Raw genomic sequence first — 21,988 nt, 5'->3', positions numbered from 1 at the left:
AAGAGGGTTCCCTTTTCTCCACACCGTCTCCAGCATTTATTGCTTGTAGACTTTTGGATATCAGCCATTCTGACTGGCGTGAAATGCTACCTCATTGTGGTCTTGATTTGCATTTCTCTGATAATGAGTGATGTTGAGCATCTTTTCATGTGTTTGTTATCCATCTGTATGTCTTCTTTGCAGAAATGTCTGTTTAGTTCTTTGGCCCATTTTTTGATTGGGTCGTTTATTTTTCTGGAATTGAGCTGCAGGAGTTGCTTGTATATTTTTGAGATTAGTTCTTTATCAGTTGCTTCATTTGCTATTATTTTCTCCCTTTCTGAAGGCTGTCTTTTCACCTTGCTTATAGTTTCCTTTGTTGTGCAGAAGATTTTAAGTTTAATTAGGTCTCATTTGTTTATTGTTGCTTTTATTTCCAATATTCTGGGAGGTGGATCATAGAGGATCCTGCTGTGATTTATGTCGGAGAGTGTTTCACCTATGTTCTCCTCTAGGAGTTTTATAATTTCTGATCTTACATTTAGATTTTTAATCCATTTTGAGTTTCTTTTTGTGTACGGTGTTAGAAAGTGATCTAGTTTCATTTTTTTACAGGCGGTTGACCAGTTTTCCCAGCACCACTTGTTAAAGAGATTGTCTTTAATCCATTGTATATTCTTGCTTCCTTTGTCAAAGATAAGGTATCCATAGGTATGTGGATTTATCTCTGGGCTTTCTATTTTGTTCCATTGATCTATATTTCTGTCTTTGTGCCAGAATCATACTGTCTTAATGACTGTGGCTTTGTAGTAGAGCCTGAAGTCAGGCAGCTTGATTCCTCCAGTTCCATTGTTCTTTCTCAAGATTGCTTTGGCTATTTGAGGGTTTTTTTGTATTTCCATACAAATTGTGAAATTATTTGTTCTAGTTCTGTGAAAAATACCATTGATAGCTTGATAGGGATTGCATTGAATCTGTAGATGGCTTTGTGTAGTATTCTCATTTTCACTATTTTGATTCTTCCGGTCTACTTACATGGTATATTTCTCCATGTATTAGTGTCCTCTTTGATTTCTTTCACCAGTGTTTTATAGTTTTCTATATATAGGTCTTTAGTTTCTTTAGGTAGATATATTCCTAAGTATTTTATTCTTTTCATTGCAATGGTGAATGGAATTGTTTCCTTAATTTCTCTTTCTATTTTCTCATTATTAGTGTATAGGAATGCAAGGGATTTCTGTGTATTGATTTTATATCCTGCAACTTTACTGTATTCATCGATTAGCTCTAGTAATTTTCTGGTGGAGTCTTTAGGGTTTTCTAAGTAGAGGATCATGTCATCTGCAAACAGTGAGAGTTTTATTTCTTCTTTTCCAATTTGGATTCCTTTTATTCCTTTTTCTACTCTGATTGCTGTGGCCAAACCTTCTAAAACTATGTTGAATAATAATGGTGTAAGTGGGCACCCTTGTCTTGTTCCTGACTTTAGGGGAAATGCTTTCAACTTTTCACCATTGAGAATAATGTTTACTGTGGGTTTGTCATATATAGCTTTTATTATGTTGAGGTATGTTCTTTCTCTTCCTGCTTTCTGGAGAGTTTTTATCATAAATGGATGTTGAATTTTGTCAAAGGCTTTCCCTGCATCTATTGAGATAATCATATGGCTTTTATTTTTCAATTTGTTAATGTGGTGTATTACATTGATTGATTTGTGGATATTGAAGACTCCTTGCATCCCCGGGATAAAGCCCACTTGGTCACGGTGTATGATCTTTTTGAGTTGTCGGATTCTGATTGCTAGAATTTTCATTCAAAATTGTGTGGGTTATTTAGTTATTTATTTATTTATTTTTTGCATATCAAGCACTGGTAATCACTTTTGTAATAACTTTAGTAATTCTTTGGTAATCAGTTTTTAAGCTCCTCTTGAACAAAACTATCATGACATATATATTTTAAAAATGAACTGTATTGTTACACTACTAAAACATAAGAAGCCTTTCAAAATATACTTAGGAGGGTTTCTCAGCCCCTTTCATACGATCACTGAGAAGTTTCAGTCCCATACCAACTACTTTATAAGGCCCAGGGAGTACTGCAACTAATGCCATGCTCGCCATATCAAGGACATCTGAAATATTGAAGGACTTTTCAGTTGTTCGAATACCTTCTTTTAGTTGATCTATCTCTTTATCTAACGCCTCAGCTTCCTTTTTGAATCCATCTGTGAGTAACTCTTTTTGCATCTGTAAAAAGGAGAGTCCCTTTTTGAAAATACCCCAAATCAGCATTTTGCATCAAACAACTACAGTTGATATGCATGTGTGTCTATGTCTCTAACACTTTAGATTTTTTTAATATTATTCTAATATTTGCAAACATTTGCAATACAGAAGGGAGAGCATCCAGGGTTTAGAGATTCCCATGTTCCTTCAACACCATCTTCTTGGGTACAGAGAAGCTGGGTATAGGTCAGGTCTGAAAACTACCCCAGGGAGAGGTTCCAGCCTTATCAATACACTTTGGGAGAACATGTAGGTGAGTTCTAAATATTTGTCAGTTTCACTGAGGTAGAATGACCAGACACATGTGACCAAAATGGCACTGCTGACTCACTTCAGAACTCTAGCTATCAAACTCCAGGCAGGGACAAAGAATGTATTCATTTTAGGGATATAAAAGGAATCAGGAGACCTGATCAGGAAACAAGTGTAGCAAAGTTTATAGCTTTCAGCATCCAGTATTTTATACCAGGCACAATCTGATATTTTCAGGAGCAGATGGAACTATTCCAGGTCTCTGACGGTTGTATCCCAAATTCTAAGGACTCTAAGACTGAGGTCCTGTTCACTTGGGAACAAATGTGATGCTATAATCACCATGAGCAGCAGTCCAGGAGCCTGGGCCATGTTATTTGTCCCATTGAAACCCTAACACTACAGAAGGTGCTGAGTCTTACAGACATAAACCGATTCACATCTCTGATGTTACAGTGAATCCTATGTTTTTGTATTTCCTTCTGGGATCTGACTTAAGGTCAAATTCCTATCCCTTTATTCCTGAGGAGTTAGGGTCTCCCCATCAGGCCCCACCCAGGCCCATCTAGACTTACCTTCAGCTTGTGCTCCAGCATCGTTTCCTGCTTTCTCAGAAGGTTTTCTCTTTCCCTTTCCATCTTCTCTTGCAGTTGGGCCAGGTTTTCTTTGAAGCTTCTCTCTTGTGCCTCCACTTTTTGTTCTTCTTCATTCTGTTTCTCTCTTAGAAGCTCCTGTTCCCTCTCAGCTGCATCCTTCTTGGCACACTCAGCTGTTTCACAAGAATTTTAAAGAGGGGAGAACATGACTTATGTTGAGCTGTCAGCTCCTTTGCTCAGAGATAAAGTGGCTTTAATATTGTGGAATGGAGTCTGACTGTTCCTGCTACCACATCAGATAACATCTTTCAGCATATGATGTAAAGCACTGATTGGATGTACATATAACCCAAATTCCCCCATTTACTTCCATATATAGCAGAGAGGTTCCATGGAAGAAGAGGAAGCTCTGGTGTCAGGAAATGTTTGCTCCCACACCTGCCAAAAGACAACAGGAGCCACCTTCCCCTCTGAGAGCTCAGTCCTCCCCTGTACCTGCCATGGCCTTGTCCCCAGCAGTGAGGGCCTGGTCTGCCTGCAGGATGGCTTCCTCTACTCCTGCCTGTGACTGCAGGTAGCTCTGGAGAACCTGGTTGGCCTGAGGAATCAAGAAGGAGCAAAGACTTGTCAGGTAGAAAAGATGTAGTGTCTTGCTGTAGAAATTATTGTTCAGTAAACTATAGACTGCATCCTGTAAATTCTCCATCCTTTGAAGGCTCCCCAAATGGTTACAGACCTGAGAATTATGTGCATGTCTACAAACACGCATGGAGCATTTGCTTGGAAGGCCAGCAGAGCTGATTTTCAGGAGTCCCAGAGAGCCTGGGTAAATAAGAGTCTTAGGCCTTACAGTGCTGCTGCTGCTCAGTCGCTTCAGTCGTGTCCGACTCTGTGCAACCCCATAGACAGCAGCCCACCAGGCTCCGCCTGGGATTCTCCAGGCAAGAACACTGGAGTGGGTTGATCTCACGTGTCCCAGGACCCAGAGAATAAATAGTAACTTGATAGGAGCCTGAGTCAGACCTACCTGCTGACCCTGGAGAGTCTCCCAGATTGGCTGGAGGCAACTGGAGCTTCACCTGGGGACATAGACACTGGCAGAAGACATTCTGGGAAGCTCCTTCCGCTACTTGGACACTGGTGCTGGTGAGCGCCGTTTTGGAACCTTTCCTCTATCTTATTAGCCCTAAGACCCAGCCCTGCCCTAATGCAATGGTCTGCAGATGCCAGTCCTGGGATGCCTCAGGCCAAGCAACTGACTAGACATGCATGCAGCCCCATCCACCAGCAGATCTCCTGAGCCCACAGCTGCCTCTGGACATGGCTGTGCCTACCAGAGGGCCAGGGACCCAGTCCCATTCACCAAGGGGACTGAGACCTGAAACTCTCCAGCCAGAGACCCTGCGAGACATCAGGGGAAGATACCGGGTACAAAAGACCTCAGTTTCTTAGTCTGCAGGGCCAGTCCACTCACTAGCAGGCCATGTTATTCCTGGGACCAGCTGGGTTCAAGACCACCTGGACCAATATCAGGCCAACACAATCTTCAAAATCCCTCAGATCTAGGAGCCTAATGGCTCTACCATGGTCAACACATGCTCTGGAACTCCTGGACCCTGCACCCAGACCCCAGGACATGGCTCTCTCCTCTAGTAGGGTGTTACTAGATCTAGGACCTGGCTGACCCACCAGTGAGCAGCCAACAGACCTGGGATCTCCTGGACTCTTACTCAACTCATCAGAAAAACAGCACTAGACTCAGAACCCTCCTGGGGTTCCAAGTCAGCCTCCTCATGACCAGCTGTCTCCGTGCAAATCAGGATCTGGCAACCAAATGAACCAACAAAGACCCTTTGACTCTAATCTGCTGCTCTTTCCCAATCCTATTGCTCCTCACCTTAACTCCTTTCCTGGGAACCAGTGTATAGTCTTGTTCAAACTTGTTCCTTGCTTCTAAATAGAGACTGTGTCCTCCAGGGACAAAGAATGTGCCTCCTGAAATACATTTCACCAAGGATTCTGAAAGCTGCTTAAGCTCAGCCTCACAATATTTGACAGAAGCCTCTTCATTCTGGATCATGAAACTGTCCTTCTTTTTCTCCATGATGTCCTGCCAAGGAAATAAGGGAAAATTTAATAGAAAGAAGTTGTTAGACAGGATGGTCCGGCTGTGCCCCCTTGGAAGAAGCAGTCTGACAGCATCAGGGCACATGAGACTCAGAATAATAGACATGGAGTCAGGCGTCAGTTGTAGTCCCAGTTCTGACCAACTCTTTGTGTGACTTGTATGAAGTCCCCTAAATTCCCTGGGCTCAGTGTCAACATCTGTGCAATGAATGGGTTGGCAGAAGCACAGTACTACTTTAACAGATTAGCATTAATAGTGATCTATCCATCCATCACCAATGAACAACGAAAAGACAATTATGACTGAAAGTAGGGCTTCTTCTGCCAACTTGGATGGTAAGGATAAAACATACATACATAGGAAATCAAGTTCCTACTAATGAATTAACTATACACTGAGCAGGGCTTCCCAGCTGACACAGTGGTAAAGAATCCGCATGCCAGTGCAGGACATGCAACAGATGCTGGTTCAATCCTTGGGTTGGGAAGATCCCCTGTAGGAAATGGCAGCTCACTCCAGTATTCTTGCCTGGAAAATTCTGTGGACAGAGGAGCCTGGGGGGCTATAATCCGTGGGATCTCAGAGTGAGACGTGACTTAGTGAAACAACACCACACCAATTAGAGTTTTCAATTTTTCTTATATTCTCATCTTATTGAGAATTTGAGTGTGTGAAAATACAGGAAAATAAATTTTTTGCTTGTACTTATAAATTCCAATCAGGCTTGCTTTCTCAATACAAAGAAGAGATTTGTGTAACTTATAATGGTCAAGCAAGACTGAAAGTCAGACTTTCAGTGAAGGTGCTAATGGTAAGCAGAATTGTGATCTCCAAGAGTTCTCTTTCCCAGGGTCCACACTCTACCTAATCCCTGGACTTGTGAATATGATGAACAATTATTCTGTGTACAGACTAAATTGCATGGAACATGTTGACTTTACAAAATGGAGATTACCCAGGTGGATATTACCTGGTCACACTTGCACTTTACATGTTATTCTTCTCCAGTTGGTGGCAGAAGTGGTAATCCAAGAGATTAGAAATAGAAGAACAAAACAGTGTACCATTGCTGCGCTGAATATGGAGGGGAGTTCCCCAGAATGTCCATGTGGATACCAAGTCAATGTGAACCTTGATTTTAGCTATGGGACACCAAGCAGAATACCCACAGACGCTGGGTGGGATCTGACCTGAGGAATGATAACCTAATAGATGTGTGTTGTTTCAAGTTGCTAAGAGCAGAGTAATTTGTTTTGCCACAACAGAAAATAAGAAGCCCAATTTTTAGAAAATTGATAATCTGTAGCCTGTAGAGCCCTATCAAACATTAGAATCTAAACTCCTTTCATGACAAGAAGCACAGGAACCATTTTGTCAAAAAGGGGGAGTCTCAGCATCACTCCAAAAGAATGGAAGCATATATTCTAGGACACATTACCACGAGCTTCTTCTGGAACATCAGCTTGTCATCCTTGAAAGAGCGCTCCATGAAGATGGCAATGGCTTCCTTCTCACAGGCTGTGTGCACCTCCAGCAGCTCCTGGAGTGTGTCTGTGGGAAGGTTCAGTCGCTGGGTCATCTGCTCATTGTAGTGATCAGCCGCCTTCTGCACGGCTGCTGAGTTCTCACGCTCAGCCAGAGTTATTACTGCGTTCTCTAAACAGGGAACTCCTCCACTGTTGATGGCATTTACATAGGCCTCCACCAGAGTCCCCAACCCTGAAAGATACATAATATTTATTAAGTGGAGAGAGAATTCTTGCCTGTTTTATAGGTTTAGAGATTAGCACCTTAAAAAAATCACTAAATTTTATGGAAGTGGAAGTTCCCTTTTCCTCTATTTATTCTTCTCCTCATTCTACGTACTCATTCTTGTATCCTTCTCCTGTTTGTTCTATGGATCTACTTCTTTATAATAACATCACTATGTCTACTATTCACTCTATCTTTTATGATTCTCAAATTTATCATATTACAACATTGAACAAATGATCTCAAACAATATGCCCAAGATTCTCCTAGATCACTTTTCCCATTATAATAAAATAAAAAGAACTTATTATAGATATAAGTAAGTTACATAGCTTGTGGGCGTTATTTGTAAATGAAAATGTCTTATTGAAATGTCATCAAGAATTTCAGGACAGTTGAAACAAACATGAAACCAAGCAGGGCTCATCTCAGCATGACTGCCCAGGAGGCATGTCTGTGAAGCCAGCCCTGTACATAAGACTGTATTTACATTTGTTTCTCAGACTCTCAATGAACTTACACAGATTCATAACTACTATTTACTTTCTGATTCATATAAATTCACAAAATATCTTGCCTATTCTCACTCGAAACACTTATCCCTTCAGACATCTCATCACCATGAAGATTTTTATCTTTAATTTATATGATTAATGTAATAGTTTCATGAGATTTGGTACACTGCAACAAGCACTTATATATGCTTCTTTAAATGAAGAAACATGCATTTTCATGAGTGGTGTGAATATCCATTTTCCAAGTCACATGGAGAAGAAAACACAACTGCAGAGAAACCAAGAGAAATCCAGAGTGTAATCACAAGTTTACCACACACTGAAGCACAGAGAGACATGAGGTAGCGAAGGAGACTCACCTCCCCCAGTGACAGTGATTCCTTCTCTTAGGGTCTTGGGCTTTGCATGGGTAAAGATATATGAGCAAAAATCTTTTGATTGCTTCTGGAAATTCACATCCAATTGGTTATCTGATAGTTCCTCAACACGGAGTAATAGCTTTCTGTCATTTGTAGGCCGGTCAAAGACAAAGCACTTTCTTTTCGGAAAAAATTTCCTGATACACTCTCTGGGCATGTTGGAATTTTGGATTTTGGGATCCTTGCCTGCAGAATTGGAAAAAGAGCAATCATGAAAGGAATAGGGGACTGAGGACTTTCAGTTCCAAGGATCTTTGCATCACTATAACTCTTGTGCTCGTATATCTCCTATTATTGAATCGTGCAAATCAATCTTACACTAATCTACCCAGAGCTGGAAAATCCCCTCGCTCCCTTTTTTTGTATATCTCTAAGAGCAAAGGAAATACCTCTGAGGAGGCGGGGGAGGAATCCATTCTTAGTGACAAACTTCTGATTCTTTTCCTTAACTTTCCATGCTGTGCAGTGGATCAACTACTTATTAGATGTTTCTTGAGTAATAGATTAATCCAAGAAATTGTCAGAAATATTTTTCTGATATTACAGTTCCCATGTGAGAAATGACATATGGGCTCTATAGTAATGTGATGGTAGAAATAAAGATTTATTATATATTTATGATATTGCTGGGAAAATAACCTGTGGAAGACAAATGATACTCAGGATGTGAAGAAATGCTTCATAAATCAGAGCAAAAAAGTACACACATTGTAGATAGATTGGCTATTACTTTAGCATACACCATTTCATGTTAGTGTAGCCTAAATGAAACCAATCCCAAAGAAAGGCAATGCCAAAGAATGTTCAAACTACCACACAATTGCACTCATCTCACATGCTACCAAAGTAATAATCAAAATTCTCCAACTCAGGCTTCAACAGTACGTGAACCATGAACTTCCAGATGTTCAAGCTGGATTTAGAAAAGGCAGAGGAACCAGAGATCAAATTGTCAACATCCATTGGATCATCAAAAAGCAACAGAGTTATGGAAAAACATCTACTTCTGCTTTATTGACTATGCTAAAGCCTTTGACTGTATGGATCACCACAAACTGCGGAAAATTCTTCAAGAGATGGGAATACCAGGCCACCTTACCTGCCTTCTGAGAAATCTGTATGCAGGTCATGAACCAACATTTAGAACTGGACATGGAACAACAGACTGCTTCCAAATTGGGAAAGGAGTACGTCAAGGCTGTATATTGTCACCCTGCTTATTTAACTTATATGCAGAGTACATCATGCGAAATGCTGGGCTGGATGAAGCACAAGCTGGAATCAAGATTGCCGGGAGAAATATCAATAACTTCAGATACGCAGATGACACCACCCTTATAGCAGAAAGTGAAGAAGAACTAAAGAGCCTCTTGATGAAAGTGAAAGAGGAGAGTGGGAAAAGTTGGCATAAAACTCAACATTCAAAAAACGAAGATCATGGCATCTGGTCCCATTACTTCATGCAAATAGATGGGGAAACAATGGAAACAGTGGCAGACTTTATTTTGGGGGGCTCTGAAGTCACTGCAGATGGTGACTGAAGTTGTGAAATTAAAAGACGCTTGCTAACTGGAAGGAAAGTTATGACCAACCTAGACAGCATATTAAAAAGCAGAGACATTACTTTGCCAACAAAGGTCCATCTAGTCTAAGCTATGGTTTTTCCAGTAGTCATGTATGAATGTGAGAGTTGGACTATAAAAAAAGCTGAGCACTAAAGAATTGATGCTTTTGAACTGTGGTTTTGGAGAAGACTCTTGAGAATTCTTTGGACTGCAAGGAGATCCAACCTGTCCAACCTAAAGGAAATCAGTCCTGAATATTCATTGGAAAGACTGATGCTGAAACTGAAACTCCAATACTTTGGCCACCTGATGCAAAGAAAGGGCTCATTTGAAAAGTCCCTGATGCTGGGAAAGATCAAAGGCAGGAGGAGAAGGGGACGACAGAGGATGAAATGGTTGGATGGCATCATCAACTCAATGGACATTAGTTTGAGCAACCTCCGGGAGTTGGTAATTGGCAGGGAAGCCTGACGTGCTGCAGTCCATGGGGTCACAAAGAATTGGACATGATTGAGCGACTGAACTGAACTGAACTGAACTGAACTGAAACCAGGAGACCTCATCTCTCCCTTGCATAATTTTACACTGGATGTGATTATTGTATAGAAGGATTCTGGGCATCTACCAGTAGTTCAACAAATACTTATTTACTGAAAGGATAAATAAATTATTGAAAGTGAAACTTAGTCGCTTAGTTATGTCCAACTCTTTGCAACCTCATGGACTGTAGCTTGCCGGGCTCCTCTGTCCATGGAATTCTCCAGGCAAGAATACTGGAGTGGGTAGCCATTTTCTTCTCTGGGATATCTTCCCAACCCAGGGATTGAACACAGGTCTCCAGCATTGCAGGCAGATTCTTTACCAGTTGAGCCACCAGGGAAGTAAATGATTAAGTGAACAAAAATGAATATTGCTTCCAGGTACCACTCTGCTAAAATAATCTGAATAACTAACTTATTATATTAGCTGACATATACTATGTCAGGTTCTAGGATGAAGAGTGTGATATAAAGGATCTGACAGTCTTACTGGAATCACATGGCAATGCTTTTTTCCTGAACTCTGTAGTGTATAAATAGCCTACCTATCAATATGAAGAATGTAGCTACCTATACTGGTAAGATGCATTGTGTTAAAGGTACTTTGAAAATTTGTTCTTTTGTTTACCTTTTGATTCTGGTTCGATGGATTATCTTTCTCAAATAGAAAAGGAGAAGCACTTAGATTTACTATGTAATATAAGTTTATGTGAGCCTTGTTTTTTTCATGGTATTCATTTCTCTAAAATCATTTGGTCTGATATTGGACTCCACATTTCCTCTGTGAGCTTAAGCTCTGGTCACTAGAGTTTTAGTAACAATAATGACTGAAGCCACCATCTGTCATTCACCAGGCACCATTAGCATGGCCTCAACTCAACCTCAAATCAAGACTGACATCAAGTGCTGAATGTCAGAGCTCTGTTGACCCCACCTCCTACCGAACCATCCAACACTCCGACCCTGCTCTGATACCTGGAATCAATGTCAAGGCATTCTCCAGGTACTCATCTTCAGTGATGGGGTAGTCATCTAACTCCAGTTCCAACATGAAATCCCGCACAGTCCAGATGAAGTCTGGAAAGAAACTCACAAACTCAGCTGAGTCCTCTTCTTCATCGGAGCTGGGAGATGATTTGGTTCTGATTAACTCTGTTAGTTCAGTCACATAGCTGTGATTAGCTAAGGAATAAGAAGCACCCTCCAACACGATTTCCAGATTTGGCCCCAAAACACGTTATATCAACCTTCTCTTTTGCCCCATTTTCCCTCTATATCAGCCATGAAAATGGAATCATGGGAAAGAAGAAACAGTATCAGTCGCTAATCCCATAAACTCAAAGAAATGTGCTGGTTCAGTTCCTGGAAGGATACTGCAGCTGCTCCAGGGCCTGGTGGTTGATGGTGCTCATGCTATTGTAGATAAAGGTGCTGCTCAGGAGCACGGCCAGGGCAAAGATCCACGAGTCATTCTTGGAGTCCCCCTAAAAAGTACATTACAGCGTGAGGATGCTACTCTTCATTCTCCCATACGGTTGTTCATTTACTATAACAGTTGTATTGTAACTAAATAGTAAGGCAAGTAACATAAAATTTCAAGACAATGCTAAATGCAAACCTTTTTGGTGTTGACACTGATCCCACTAAGCACTTTGGTGTGGTTAGTTATTAACAGAAGTGAATGACATCATAAATATGCATCAGGCTTCTCTCGTGGCTCAGTGGTAAAGAACCCACCTGCCAATGCAGGAGATGTGGGTTAGATCCCTAAACTGGGAAGATCCCACATGCTGTGGAGGAACAGCCCGTGTACCACAACTATGGAGCCTGTGCTCTAGTGCCCGAGAGCTGCAACTACTGAGCCCATGCACTGGAACTACTGAAGCCCACGCACCCTAGAGCCTGCGCTCTGCAACAAGAGAAGACACAGGAGTGAGAAGCCTAAGCACTGCAGCTAGAGAGTGGCCCCCACTGTCTGCAATGAGAGAAAAGCCCGCACAACAACAAAGACCTAGTGAAGTGAAAAATGAAATAAATAAATTAACAGAATTATTTTTTTTAATGTCAATGTTTAATACAGTGCCTGGAACACATAAGTTATGCAACAATAAATGGGCCATGATTCCTTTGCACTTCTTTTCTTGATCATAGGCTATGTTAGGAACTAGTGTTATTCAATTTAATTCATAAACTATTCATTGCACATTTAGAAAACAGCGGATACAACATCTCCTTATATGGATATAAAGTTTCCTATTATAGTCCCTCCTTAGAGAGATGGAGGGGCAGATTATCTGGCAACATGTAAATACATCCAGGATGCCCGGCATGAAACCCAATACTATACTGTAAAAGACAAAGGGGATGATTTCACATGAAGCCGAAAATGTACTCTGCATTCAGAGCCAGACGTGATTGTGTCTGACAGTGATATGATGGCATTAGGTTAAAAAGAGCTGGGCTTTAAAGAAATGACAGAACATGGACTTGTGCAGTTACAGGGACCATGCACATGGAAGGTCCACAGAAACCAATCACAGTTGTCAGAGAGCGTGATCAGAAAGCCTATTACATGCTTCTTTTATTTGACTGAAGTAGTGGTTACCCATGTGGTCATAGAAGATGAGGCTGAAAATGAGATTCAGGAGAAGTCATGAGTGACTTTGGAACAGAGTATATATTGCCGAGACACACCACAGGTAGGGAGAGCAGCAAGTTCTACTGCTATCAGTGTGCAGTCTGGTGTGCTTTGGTTCCTTGACAAATACAATTAGACAAAAAGAAGAAGGTCATGCAAACTAGAATCTAGCAGGAGTCAGTAGACCATCTTGGGTTGTCACTGAGATGATTATTGAGTACTTTAAATCTGGATTTTTAAACTCAGAATTTCTGAATTCATGCCTTAAATCCTTTTCTGCAGTGATGAAAATCAAAGATTCAATCTTACTACTTTTAATTTAGAAGCAGATTAATATAAATAAGGAGAAAAATTGATTGCAAGTAACACTGTGAAGACAAAATACCTAATATTATCCCATTTACATTCTCCTCATGAGTCTAGCTCAAGTTTTTATAGAATTCATTGAAGAATTCCTCTTCAGAGATCCAAAACATGGTATAAAATGCTCCTGGTATGTTGGAAGCTTTTCTGGAGATTTAAAAAATAGTTTATTTGCTGAATCTACTTTCACGATTCCTACTTCCAACTTGAGTAACCCTACACATCTGAACCTGCAGATCCAGTTGACTGCATGAGTTACAGCTTTCACTACGATTTCTTCCCAAACCTAAAAAACTGGGGCAAGGCCTCACTCTTTGGGTCAAGACTGCTTATTTTTTATCTTCCCAACTCAGCTCTGGCTTATACTTCACTCACTGTTGCACTTAACACAGAGCCTTAGATTTGAACCCAATACATATTTGTTAACTTCCATCTTTCACTCCAGTGTTAAAAATAAGATGTGTCCCTAGTAACCAAAGTATTGATCTTATTAAAGAGAAAATTCAAGGAAAGAGAATTTAACCTCATTATTTATAACTGGATTTGCAGTTTGCAGGAATATGTGGCAAAAGTTGAATTGAGGTGAGAAATTGAATTATAAGTGGAGTGTCGGGAGTAAAGAAGATTCCCTGCCTTACCTTCTCCACATCACCCAGACCCTCAGTGTCCAGAAGGACCAGGATGTGGTTCTCCTTGGAGGGGTGGGGCACGCACCACATCCAGATGCCCTTGGTTTCAGACCGCACTGTGGCGCCCAGACGGAAACCTGCCCAGAAAGAGGAGGAAGCAACGCACATTAAGAGCAGAGAGTCCAGGCTGCCCTCAGGTTACTTTGGGTGAACTTGTGTGCATGTGAGTGCCTGCCTGTGGGGAGGATGCTTTCACTTTAACAAGTACAGAAGATACAACCTCTACACATATTCAGAACCTTCTCAAGAAACACTTTGTGTCCCCTATTCATCTCTTACCATTAATAGCTCAAACCATGTCACATTCTAAAATGTTAGCTCTATTAATCTCTCTACATTTGTCTGACACTGAAGAGCTCCCTTATCCTCCACTTTCTGATGGACTTTTACCAGTGAGAGATAACAGTAGAAGATTAGAAGGCAGTCACCTGTTGCCCTGGCTTCCACCCTGATGAACCATGGTGTCCCGGTGCCTCTGTTCCCACGTTTAGTCACATCTCCTTTTTGGTAAAGAATTGGCCTGCAATGCAGGAGACCCTGTTTGATTCCTGGGCCAGGAAGATCCCCTGACGAAGGGATAGGCTACCTATTCCAGAATGCTTGGGCTTCCCTGGTGGCTCAGATGGTAAAGAATCCATCCACAATGGGGGAGATCTGGGTTCAATCCCTGAGTTGGGAAGATCCCCTGGAGGAGGACATGGCAACCCACTCCAGTATTCTTTCCTGGAGAATCCCCATGGACAGAAGAGTCTGGTGGGTCACAGTCCGTGGGATCGCAAAGAGTCGGACACGCCTGAGCAACTAAGCACAAGACCTTGATCTTTACCACATCTGGAATCCACTCACTGCTTGTCTCTTCATGCTGTAGGAGATATCAAAGCTACTTGACATTGTTCCTGCCACCCTCTGAGTGTTTCTGCATTACATCATGGGTTCCCTTTGCTCAGCTCATGCCCTTGTAATCGTCCCTCCAATAAACATCTTCAGTTACCCTCTAAGTGGATTCTCTGTGTCCTTTCACAACCTGCATTGATACATCAACTTTTGTTAGTTTTATTCCTCTTCTTCCTCCTTGTATTTTCCTCATTTCTTTTCTCCTCTTCAAAAATGATGAATTCTTTGTTTACTGACTCACACGGAGATATAACAGAAGAGAAAGCAAAACAGACCTGTAAGACTTGCTTGCCCTTCTTTCTCAAGGCTTAAGCCCAGAGATGGGAGAGGATGTGAGGTACATGCCTAAGAAGCTGCAGGTAAGATATCTCACCCAACAGTCCAAGATTTTGACCTTGGTCAGATGCCAATGCTCCCTTCAACTGAGAATAGAAATGGATCTGATGAAATACCTGAAGGAACATGGCTCAACATGGCTCAGGCCATTCAGTGCCATATCTTGTGTGTTCTGCTCAAAGTGGGTATAGGACCTGAGATGATCTTCACTCTTCTACATCATGATGGCATTTGACTGTGTGCTGATTAATACAAAGAAATGTGAACTCTCAGTTCCTCCAGGGAGAAAAGACAAGCTATAAGTGGAGGTCATCATGGTCAGTTATGAGATGTCAAGAACAGACAATGGTATTACCACAGGAGAGAAAATATTGACTTGCTTCTGCTAGTCAACCCTGACTGGGTGCTAATTTGTGCTTTCTTCTTCCTGTGGTATGACTCATGTGGTAAGTCACAATTCAGATGTTTTAAAACATGACTGCTTAGTCGCTCAGTTGCGTCTGACTCTGGTCCCATAGGCAGTAGCCCGCCAGGCTTCTCTGTTCATGGGGATTGTCCAGGCAAGAATACTAGAGTGGGTGGCCATGCCCTCCTCCAAGGGATCTTCCCAACCCAGGATCAAAGCCAGGTTTCTCGCATTGCAGGCAGATTCTTTACAAACTGAGACACCAGGGAAGCCCTGAAACATGACTGGGTTAAAGGTTTCCTCAGTAGGAAAATCACCTCTTTATTACCAGATGTTATCTCAAGTAGGAAAAGAAAGAATGTTCCTCAAACTCCTTGCATGTATCTCTTTCTTAGAGTTCTGAAATCTTAAATCTCTCCAAAAATGACCTATTTACTAATTTACGCTGGCAAGCAAAAGTGTCCTCCCCTGATTGGTGATCAATTTCCTTTCAAAGAAAGACAAACATAAAATGTCTTGTTTTAAGTCAGTACGAGATTGCAAAGGAAAAATGAGAGTGGGAGAAAGGAAGAACAAAGAGAGATGGGGGAAGAGAGAGAGACACACACACACAGAGAAACAGAGAATTTGAGTGAGACACTGAGATATTCCTAGGGACCCTTAGAGTTTAGTGAACTGAGGTTGTACTCCCTAATTGTGCTAAGCTGCTGGGCCACAGAGGAAGGCATTAGGAAAGAAATGGTGTGTGGTTTTCTCAGAAATGCCCAACAGGACATGGGTGTATTATCCTAAAAATCAATTAGAAACAAGTCAGGCAACTTGGTAGAAAAAAACCTCTTGAAATAGGTAAGACAAAAGGCAAATATATGAAAAAGTGCTCAAACCTATTAGTAGTGAGGCAAATAACAAGCAACCATACAGACACCAGATCGACAAATTTTAAAATGTTTTTACCGAAATTTTGTGACAATATGGAAAATTTAAATTGCTGCTAATAAGCACATAAACTGAACATAAAGCTAAAAAGACTGTTTGATGTTATCTTGAAAGGCTGAAGACAAACAATTCTTGATTCAGCAATTCCACTTCTAGGTAAAACATAAGGAAGTTAGTATATACACACACCAGGATATAGATGAAGAATAATCATGAGAGAACCATTCATAAAAGATAAAAGTTGAAAATAATGCCAGTGTTCATCAGCAACAAATGGATCAGTAAATTGTGGTATCCTCTGTCAGTTTAAAAGTACAAAATAGTGAAAGTAATTACAGATACCTATGACAAACTCTTGCCTGGAGAATCTCATGGATGGAGGAGCCTCGTGGGCTGCAGTCCATGCGGTCATTAAGAGTCGGACACGACTGAGCAACTTCCCTTTCGCTTTTCACTTTCATGCATTGGAGAAGGAAATGGCAACCCACTCCAGTGTTCTTGCCTGGAGAATCCCAGGGACCAGGGAGCCTGGTGGGCTTCCATCTATGGGGTCGCACAGAGTCGGACACGACTGAAGCGACTTAGGAGCAGCAGCAGCAGCATGACAAACTAGATGAACCTCATAAACTTCTTACTGAGAATATGAATCAAGATCCCAATGAATACCAGAATGTACTTTCCTCTATAAAGTTTAAGCTATTTTTAAGAAATAGTTGCATAGATTGTAAAACAATATTTAAATATAAAGAATGAAAGAAGGCACCATGAAAATCAAAACATCGGTGAGCTCCAGCGAGGGTGTAAGAGGGTGTGATTTGGGCTTTTGGGTGTTGGTGATGTTTTATTTCTTGCTCTGGGCAGTGACTGAACAGTTGATCACTTCATACTTATCAAATTTTTAATGTGTATATATATATATATATTTTATGTATTCTTCCATATGTGTTGTGACATGTGTATGCTCAGTCTTGGCTGACTCTTTGTGACTCCATGGACTATAGTCCACCACGCTCCTCAGTCCATGGAATTTTCCAGGCAAGAATACTGGGGTGGCTTGTCATTTCCTTCTCCACAGAATCTTCCTGACCCAGAGATTAAACCCAAGTCTCCTGCATCTCCTGTGCTGGTGGGTAAATTCTTTACCACTGCACCACAAGGGAAACCTGAAAATGTTAGTTGCTCATTCATGTCTGACTCTTTGCAACCCCAATGACAGTAGCCCATAGCTGCCAGGATCCTCTCTCCATGGAATTCTCCAGGCAAGAATACTGCAGTGGGCTGCCGTTCCCTTCTCCAGGGGATCTTCCTGACCCAGGGATTGAAACCAGGTCTCCTGCATTGCAGGCAGAGTCTTTACCATCTGAGCCCCCAGGGAAGCCCCATCTATGTGCCTTATAGTTCACGTATTAGAAAAGACTAGTTAGAGAAAGAGAATATGTACAGTTATCAAAGTTTTACTGTGAAATTAAACCAAAAGGAATGCATGGTAGTCTCATTGAGGTATAGGATATAGGGATTTTGCTGTCGGTGCTCCCTTCTATTGTCTTCTAAAAATAAGACATATTAAAAAATATTTGTGTGCTGCTTGGAATGACTCTGGTTTAGGACAAATGTGGTGAAGGAGAAAGGAAGGCAGTAATTGTTGAAGATGAGCCCCTGAGAAGACGGCAGAGGATGGAATCAGGACAAACGAGGTAGATGTTCTGATGGGACTGGGAACTCTCGATCACTGGGCAGAAGAGAGAACACTGTGGAGGGATGGGTTTGAAGTTATAAACTCGGTGGTGAGAATTAGGAGTTTTCTTCAGTGACGGGGTGGGGGGGGGGGGCGGGGGGGGGCGGGGGTAGGCTCTTCCTTAACATGACCCTAGAGGAGGAGGATCAGCAGCCTGCGTTACCATGCTTTCAAGCAAATGTCCTGAATGACACTTAACAAAACTCACCGTGGTTCTGTCCTGCCAGGCGGTTCATCAGGTAGGACTTTCCGGTCCGATACAGCCCTGCAATGGCCACCACCACCACAGGCTGAGATATCTGCTCGAGAGTCTTTAATGCTCTAGGATTTACTGTCAGCTGATTGTTCTGGTTTCTTACCAGACAGACGGGGTCCATTATGGTGGATCCAGATGCCATGGGAAGCTGTAACCGAGAGAAACAACTCAGTAGAACACAAGGTCCCCAGAGGGGTGGGATTGGGGGGCAGGAGGGAGGCTCAAGAGGGAGAGGATATATGTATACATATAGCTGACTCATATTGTTGTACAGCAGAAACTAACACAGCATTGTAAAGAAATTATATTTCAATTAAAAAATAATAAAATGTGAAAAAAAAAACCCAAACCACTACAGGGTCCTGAGGTCATCCCTCATGATTACCAAAGTCATATGCACATTAGTCTTCTGCTTGTGGAACTTAGATATCAATTCTCTTTGCTTTGTATATTTCAAAAAGGTAAGTACTTAGCCTAGTGTGCTAAGGCCTGTATAGGTACAGTATGTATGTTATCTTATTGATCCTTAAATGAACCCTAATGCAACCTTGCCCACATGAGGCATACAGTGAACAGACTGAGAACACAAAGCACTGATGATAGAGCTTTGAGAACACCAACATTTTGGGGGTAAGTAGAGACAGATGGGACATGAACGGGATGAGGGGTGACCAGAGATGATTTCTTGAGTTCCAGAATGATTTGATCACTCATTAATTGCACAAATGTTTATTGAGAACCTTCCATGTGCCGGACACTGTTCTAGGAGCTTAGGATCAAACAGTGAACAAGATGGATACAAATTCTTGCTTCATGGATCTCTATTCTAGTAAAGGAGACAAATAATATAGAAAGTGAAAAAAAAATCCACATATATAGATATTAGAGGGTGGGAAATGCTCAGAAGGAAATGAGCAGGGAATGGGATTTGAAATTACATGGAGATTAATCAGGGAAAACCTTGCCAGGAAAGGAAAAATGAATGTAACTGGCGATCAGATGAAGGAATCAGTGGAGTAGGACAGGCTGGAGGAAGAGTGATTGTGAGAGACAGAAGCTGAGACAAAGATGCTGCTCTCTCTTAAAACAGCACAGATCTTTAAGGTACCTAACAAAGTTGCACATGTAATAATTAATTTACTAACAAATTAAAGGTATTTCTTATTATTTAAGCAGCTAGAGAAGAGATGCAAGCAATAGGGTGTTATAAGTTCTGGCTAGATATGCCAGGGTCTCACATCTGGGCCAGGCTCTACTTTAAATGATTTCATCACCATGATTAGATGTTTCATGATCATAGGAGATAGAAGTCAGAAGGCTTTGACTGTTCCTTTATTTTCTCAAAAACAATACTAAGCAAAATCCACGTTTCCATATGTTACTGGCTATGTGACGACTGAGAAGATTAATTTCTTTGTGCCTCAGTTTTTTCTTCTATACAATGGCAGCATTAGACATAAAAATCAATCTGTCATTAGGGTTATTTGGAGGATTAAATATCTCATGATGCTTACAGTAGTCTTAAAATTATGCTGGTAGATAGTAAATTCTATATAAGTATTGCTTTACAACTGAATGTCAGAAGACAGGGACAGTAATTCCTGAAGGAAAGTGGAGGATTGGCTCTGACACTTCCCTCCCTGGTTGCAAGCAAGTGGGAGGACACAGCCCAAGAGGAAGATGAGCAGGCTGGGGAGATCCAGTGGTAATAGCTGAGAGGGAATAGCAGTGATGTAGGAAGAGTCAGGCTGGAGGAGTTCAGAGCTGCCCTGGGATGTCCAAGTACACGTTCTGGAATCGGGCTGCCAGGGTTCAAACCTGAAGGTTCACAGCGCTTATTATCTGTTGATGCCTTGAAAAAGAAACGTTAACTCCATAACCTTCTTTTTCTTAGCATTTTATATGTAAAGCAATAATTCTTGATTCATTACAGTACAGCTGATAACAGATAGGCTCTAAATCATGAAAAAAAAATTTCTTGATTCATGTACTATTTTAATTAGACAGTGTGTTATAATGTGTCAGTGAACTCTGTAAGATGCAAATTGCCAAGAATTATAAGGTATCTTTTTATCAGAAAAAACATTTATTTATTTAACAGATTTCTTCTGAACAATTTCTTTTCTTTTTCTATAGTGGATTTGGAGCAGAAATGGAAGAGTAAAACATGATCTTACTTTTACTGCTGTGTTATGTCAAAATTAATAAAGGAAAACCTGGAGAATTCCCTGACAGTAGTTGGGACTCTGTGCTTTCACTGACAAGGGTGCTGGTTCCATCCCTGGTCTGGAAAGTAAGATCTCACTTGAAGGCCTGTGTCCACCCCCCATCATGTATGTGCTGTGTGCTCCAGGGAAGAATAGTGGAGCCTGTTGCCATTTTCTCTTTCAAGGGATCCTGACCCAGGGATCAAACCCACCTCTCTGGTGTCTCCTGCATATCCAGCACTGGCAGGCGGATTCTGAGCCAACTGGGTTTCGTGTGTCCCCAACCCCAGCCCCCTCTATCGCCGCCCCCCCAGCAAGCCAGAAGGGGGCTTGTTGCAGAACTACAGACTGGAGGTCAGTTACGGAAGAATTGCCAATTACAGACCCCAAGGGAAAAATTTTCAACAGGGAAAGAGTTACCAATGACAACCCTCAAGAGGAAAAGGTGTATACTGCATCTCCTACAAGAATTGACCACCCCAGCAACTCAGTCAGTGAGAACTGGTCATCACTCTTGAGCTCTGACTTTTCTTTCCAAACCAACCTTCCCAGCCCCTTACTTTTCTCTATAATGTTCTTTTTCTTTGTTGGACTTCCTCATGGCTTTTTAAAAGTAGCTTGCTTGTCCCAAATTGCAATAACTCTACTATTCCTAAAAAAATTCACTTTGGCTTGTAAAATAACTTTTATTTTTAAGGTGAATAGCTATAAGCAAGAGAAATTGCGGAGTTTATATCTTAGACCAAATATTGATCAAGCTTTGTGTAAGTCAATGAGTCTACAAAGATTTTGTATTTTAACTCAAAGTATACTGAGGGACCAAAACCAAGAAGCTTTTAACTTCAAAACTAAGCACTTGGAGGGACTTTCCCAGCAGTCCAGTGGTTAAGACTCCTTGTTCCCAATGCAAGAGACAGGGGTTAGATCCCTGGTCCAGGAACTAAGATCCCCACGTGCTGCGTAGCATGGCCTAATAAATATAAGACAACACAAAGCCATAAAAAAGAAACGAAACAAATAGAAAAGAACAGTGCTAACAGAAGGCAGAAGTCAAGAATACCCCACACTGGAGATTTTCAGCAAGTACCAGAAGTTGTTCTGAGGCTGTTAATGTATGTGCCACTCATTAAAAACCATGCATGATCAACAAACATGATTAGATTTTACATTTACTATTAATAGGTTTTTTTTTTTAGTAAGAGTGAGATTGAATTATTCCAAAGAAAACAGTTCTGTATGTATTCAGAGTATCAAATGTTAAGACAAAAATAACCCCGAGTCCATCTTTTAGGATTTAAATTAGCTCTACGTTTAGGACCATCTTTTTTTGTTTGACAACTGCCCAGCGGGGTGCACTCAGGATGTGTCTGAGGAGGTCAAGAGGGGGCTAGAAAAGACGGCACCCATCGCCTCTGCGAAGGGCGGGCTGGGGAGTGAGAGTGAGTTTGGGTCTTCAATCTCAAAAATGACTTGAGCTTCCTTTCCTCAGAAGACG

The 21,988-nt window shown here is 41.4% G+C and overlaps 1 protein-coding gene across 1 annotated transcript in view; it reads right to left on the bottom strand.

The window, feature by feature from the left end:
• Positions 1 to 1,994: 1,994 nt before the first annotated feature.
• The window catches only part of LOC128044540 (guanylate-binding protein 7-like), a 28,187-nt gene continuing 8,193 nt past the window's right edge, over positions 1,995 to 21,988 (bottom strand). The window contains exons 3-12 of the mRNA XM_052636815.1: positions 18,239 to 18,434; positions 13,673 to 13,800; positions 11,408 to 11,517; positions 11,009 to 11,205; positions 7,870 to 8,115; positions 6,682 to 6,962; positions 5,013 to 5,225; positions 3,611 to 3,713; positions 3,095 to 3,288; positions 1,995 to 2,228 (exon numbers count right to left, since the gene is read on the bottom strand). Of these exons, the coding sequence (XP_052492775.1) occupies positions 1,995 to 2,228; positions 3,095 to 3,288; positions 3,611 to 3,713; positions 5,013 to 5,225; positions 6,682 to 6,962; positions 7,870 to 8,115; positions 11,009 to 11,205; positions 11,408 to 11,517; positions 13,673 to 13,800; positions 18,239 to 18,428 (1,896 nt within the window). The 5' untranslated portion in view covers positions 18,429 to 18,434. The remainder of the gene's footprint in view (positions 2,229 to 3,094; positions 3,289 to 3,610; positions 3,714 to 5,012; positions 5,226 to 6,681; positions 6,963 to 7,869; positions 8,116 to 11,008; positions 11,206 to 11,407; positions 11,518 to 13,672; positions 13,801 to 18,238; positions 18,435 to 21,988) is intronic.

The sequence above is a fragment of the Budorcas taxicolor genome, chromosome 3 (genome assembly GCF_023091745.1).
Source record: "Budorcas taxicolor isolate Tak-1 chromosome 3, Takin1.1, whole genome shotgun sequence".
Classification (NCBI taxonomy): Eukaryota; Metazoa; Chordata; class Mammalia; order Artiodactyla; family Bovidae; genus Budorcas; species Budorcas taxicolor.
This window is presented reverse-complemented; position numbering and strand designations above follow the sequence as displayed.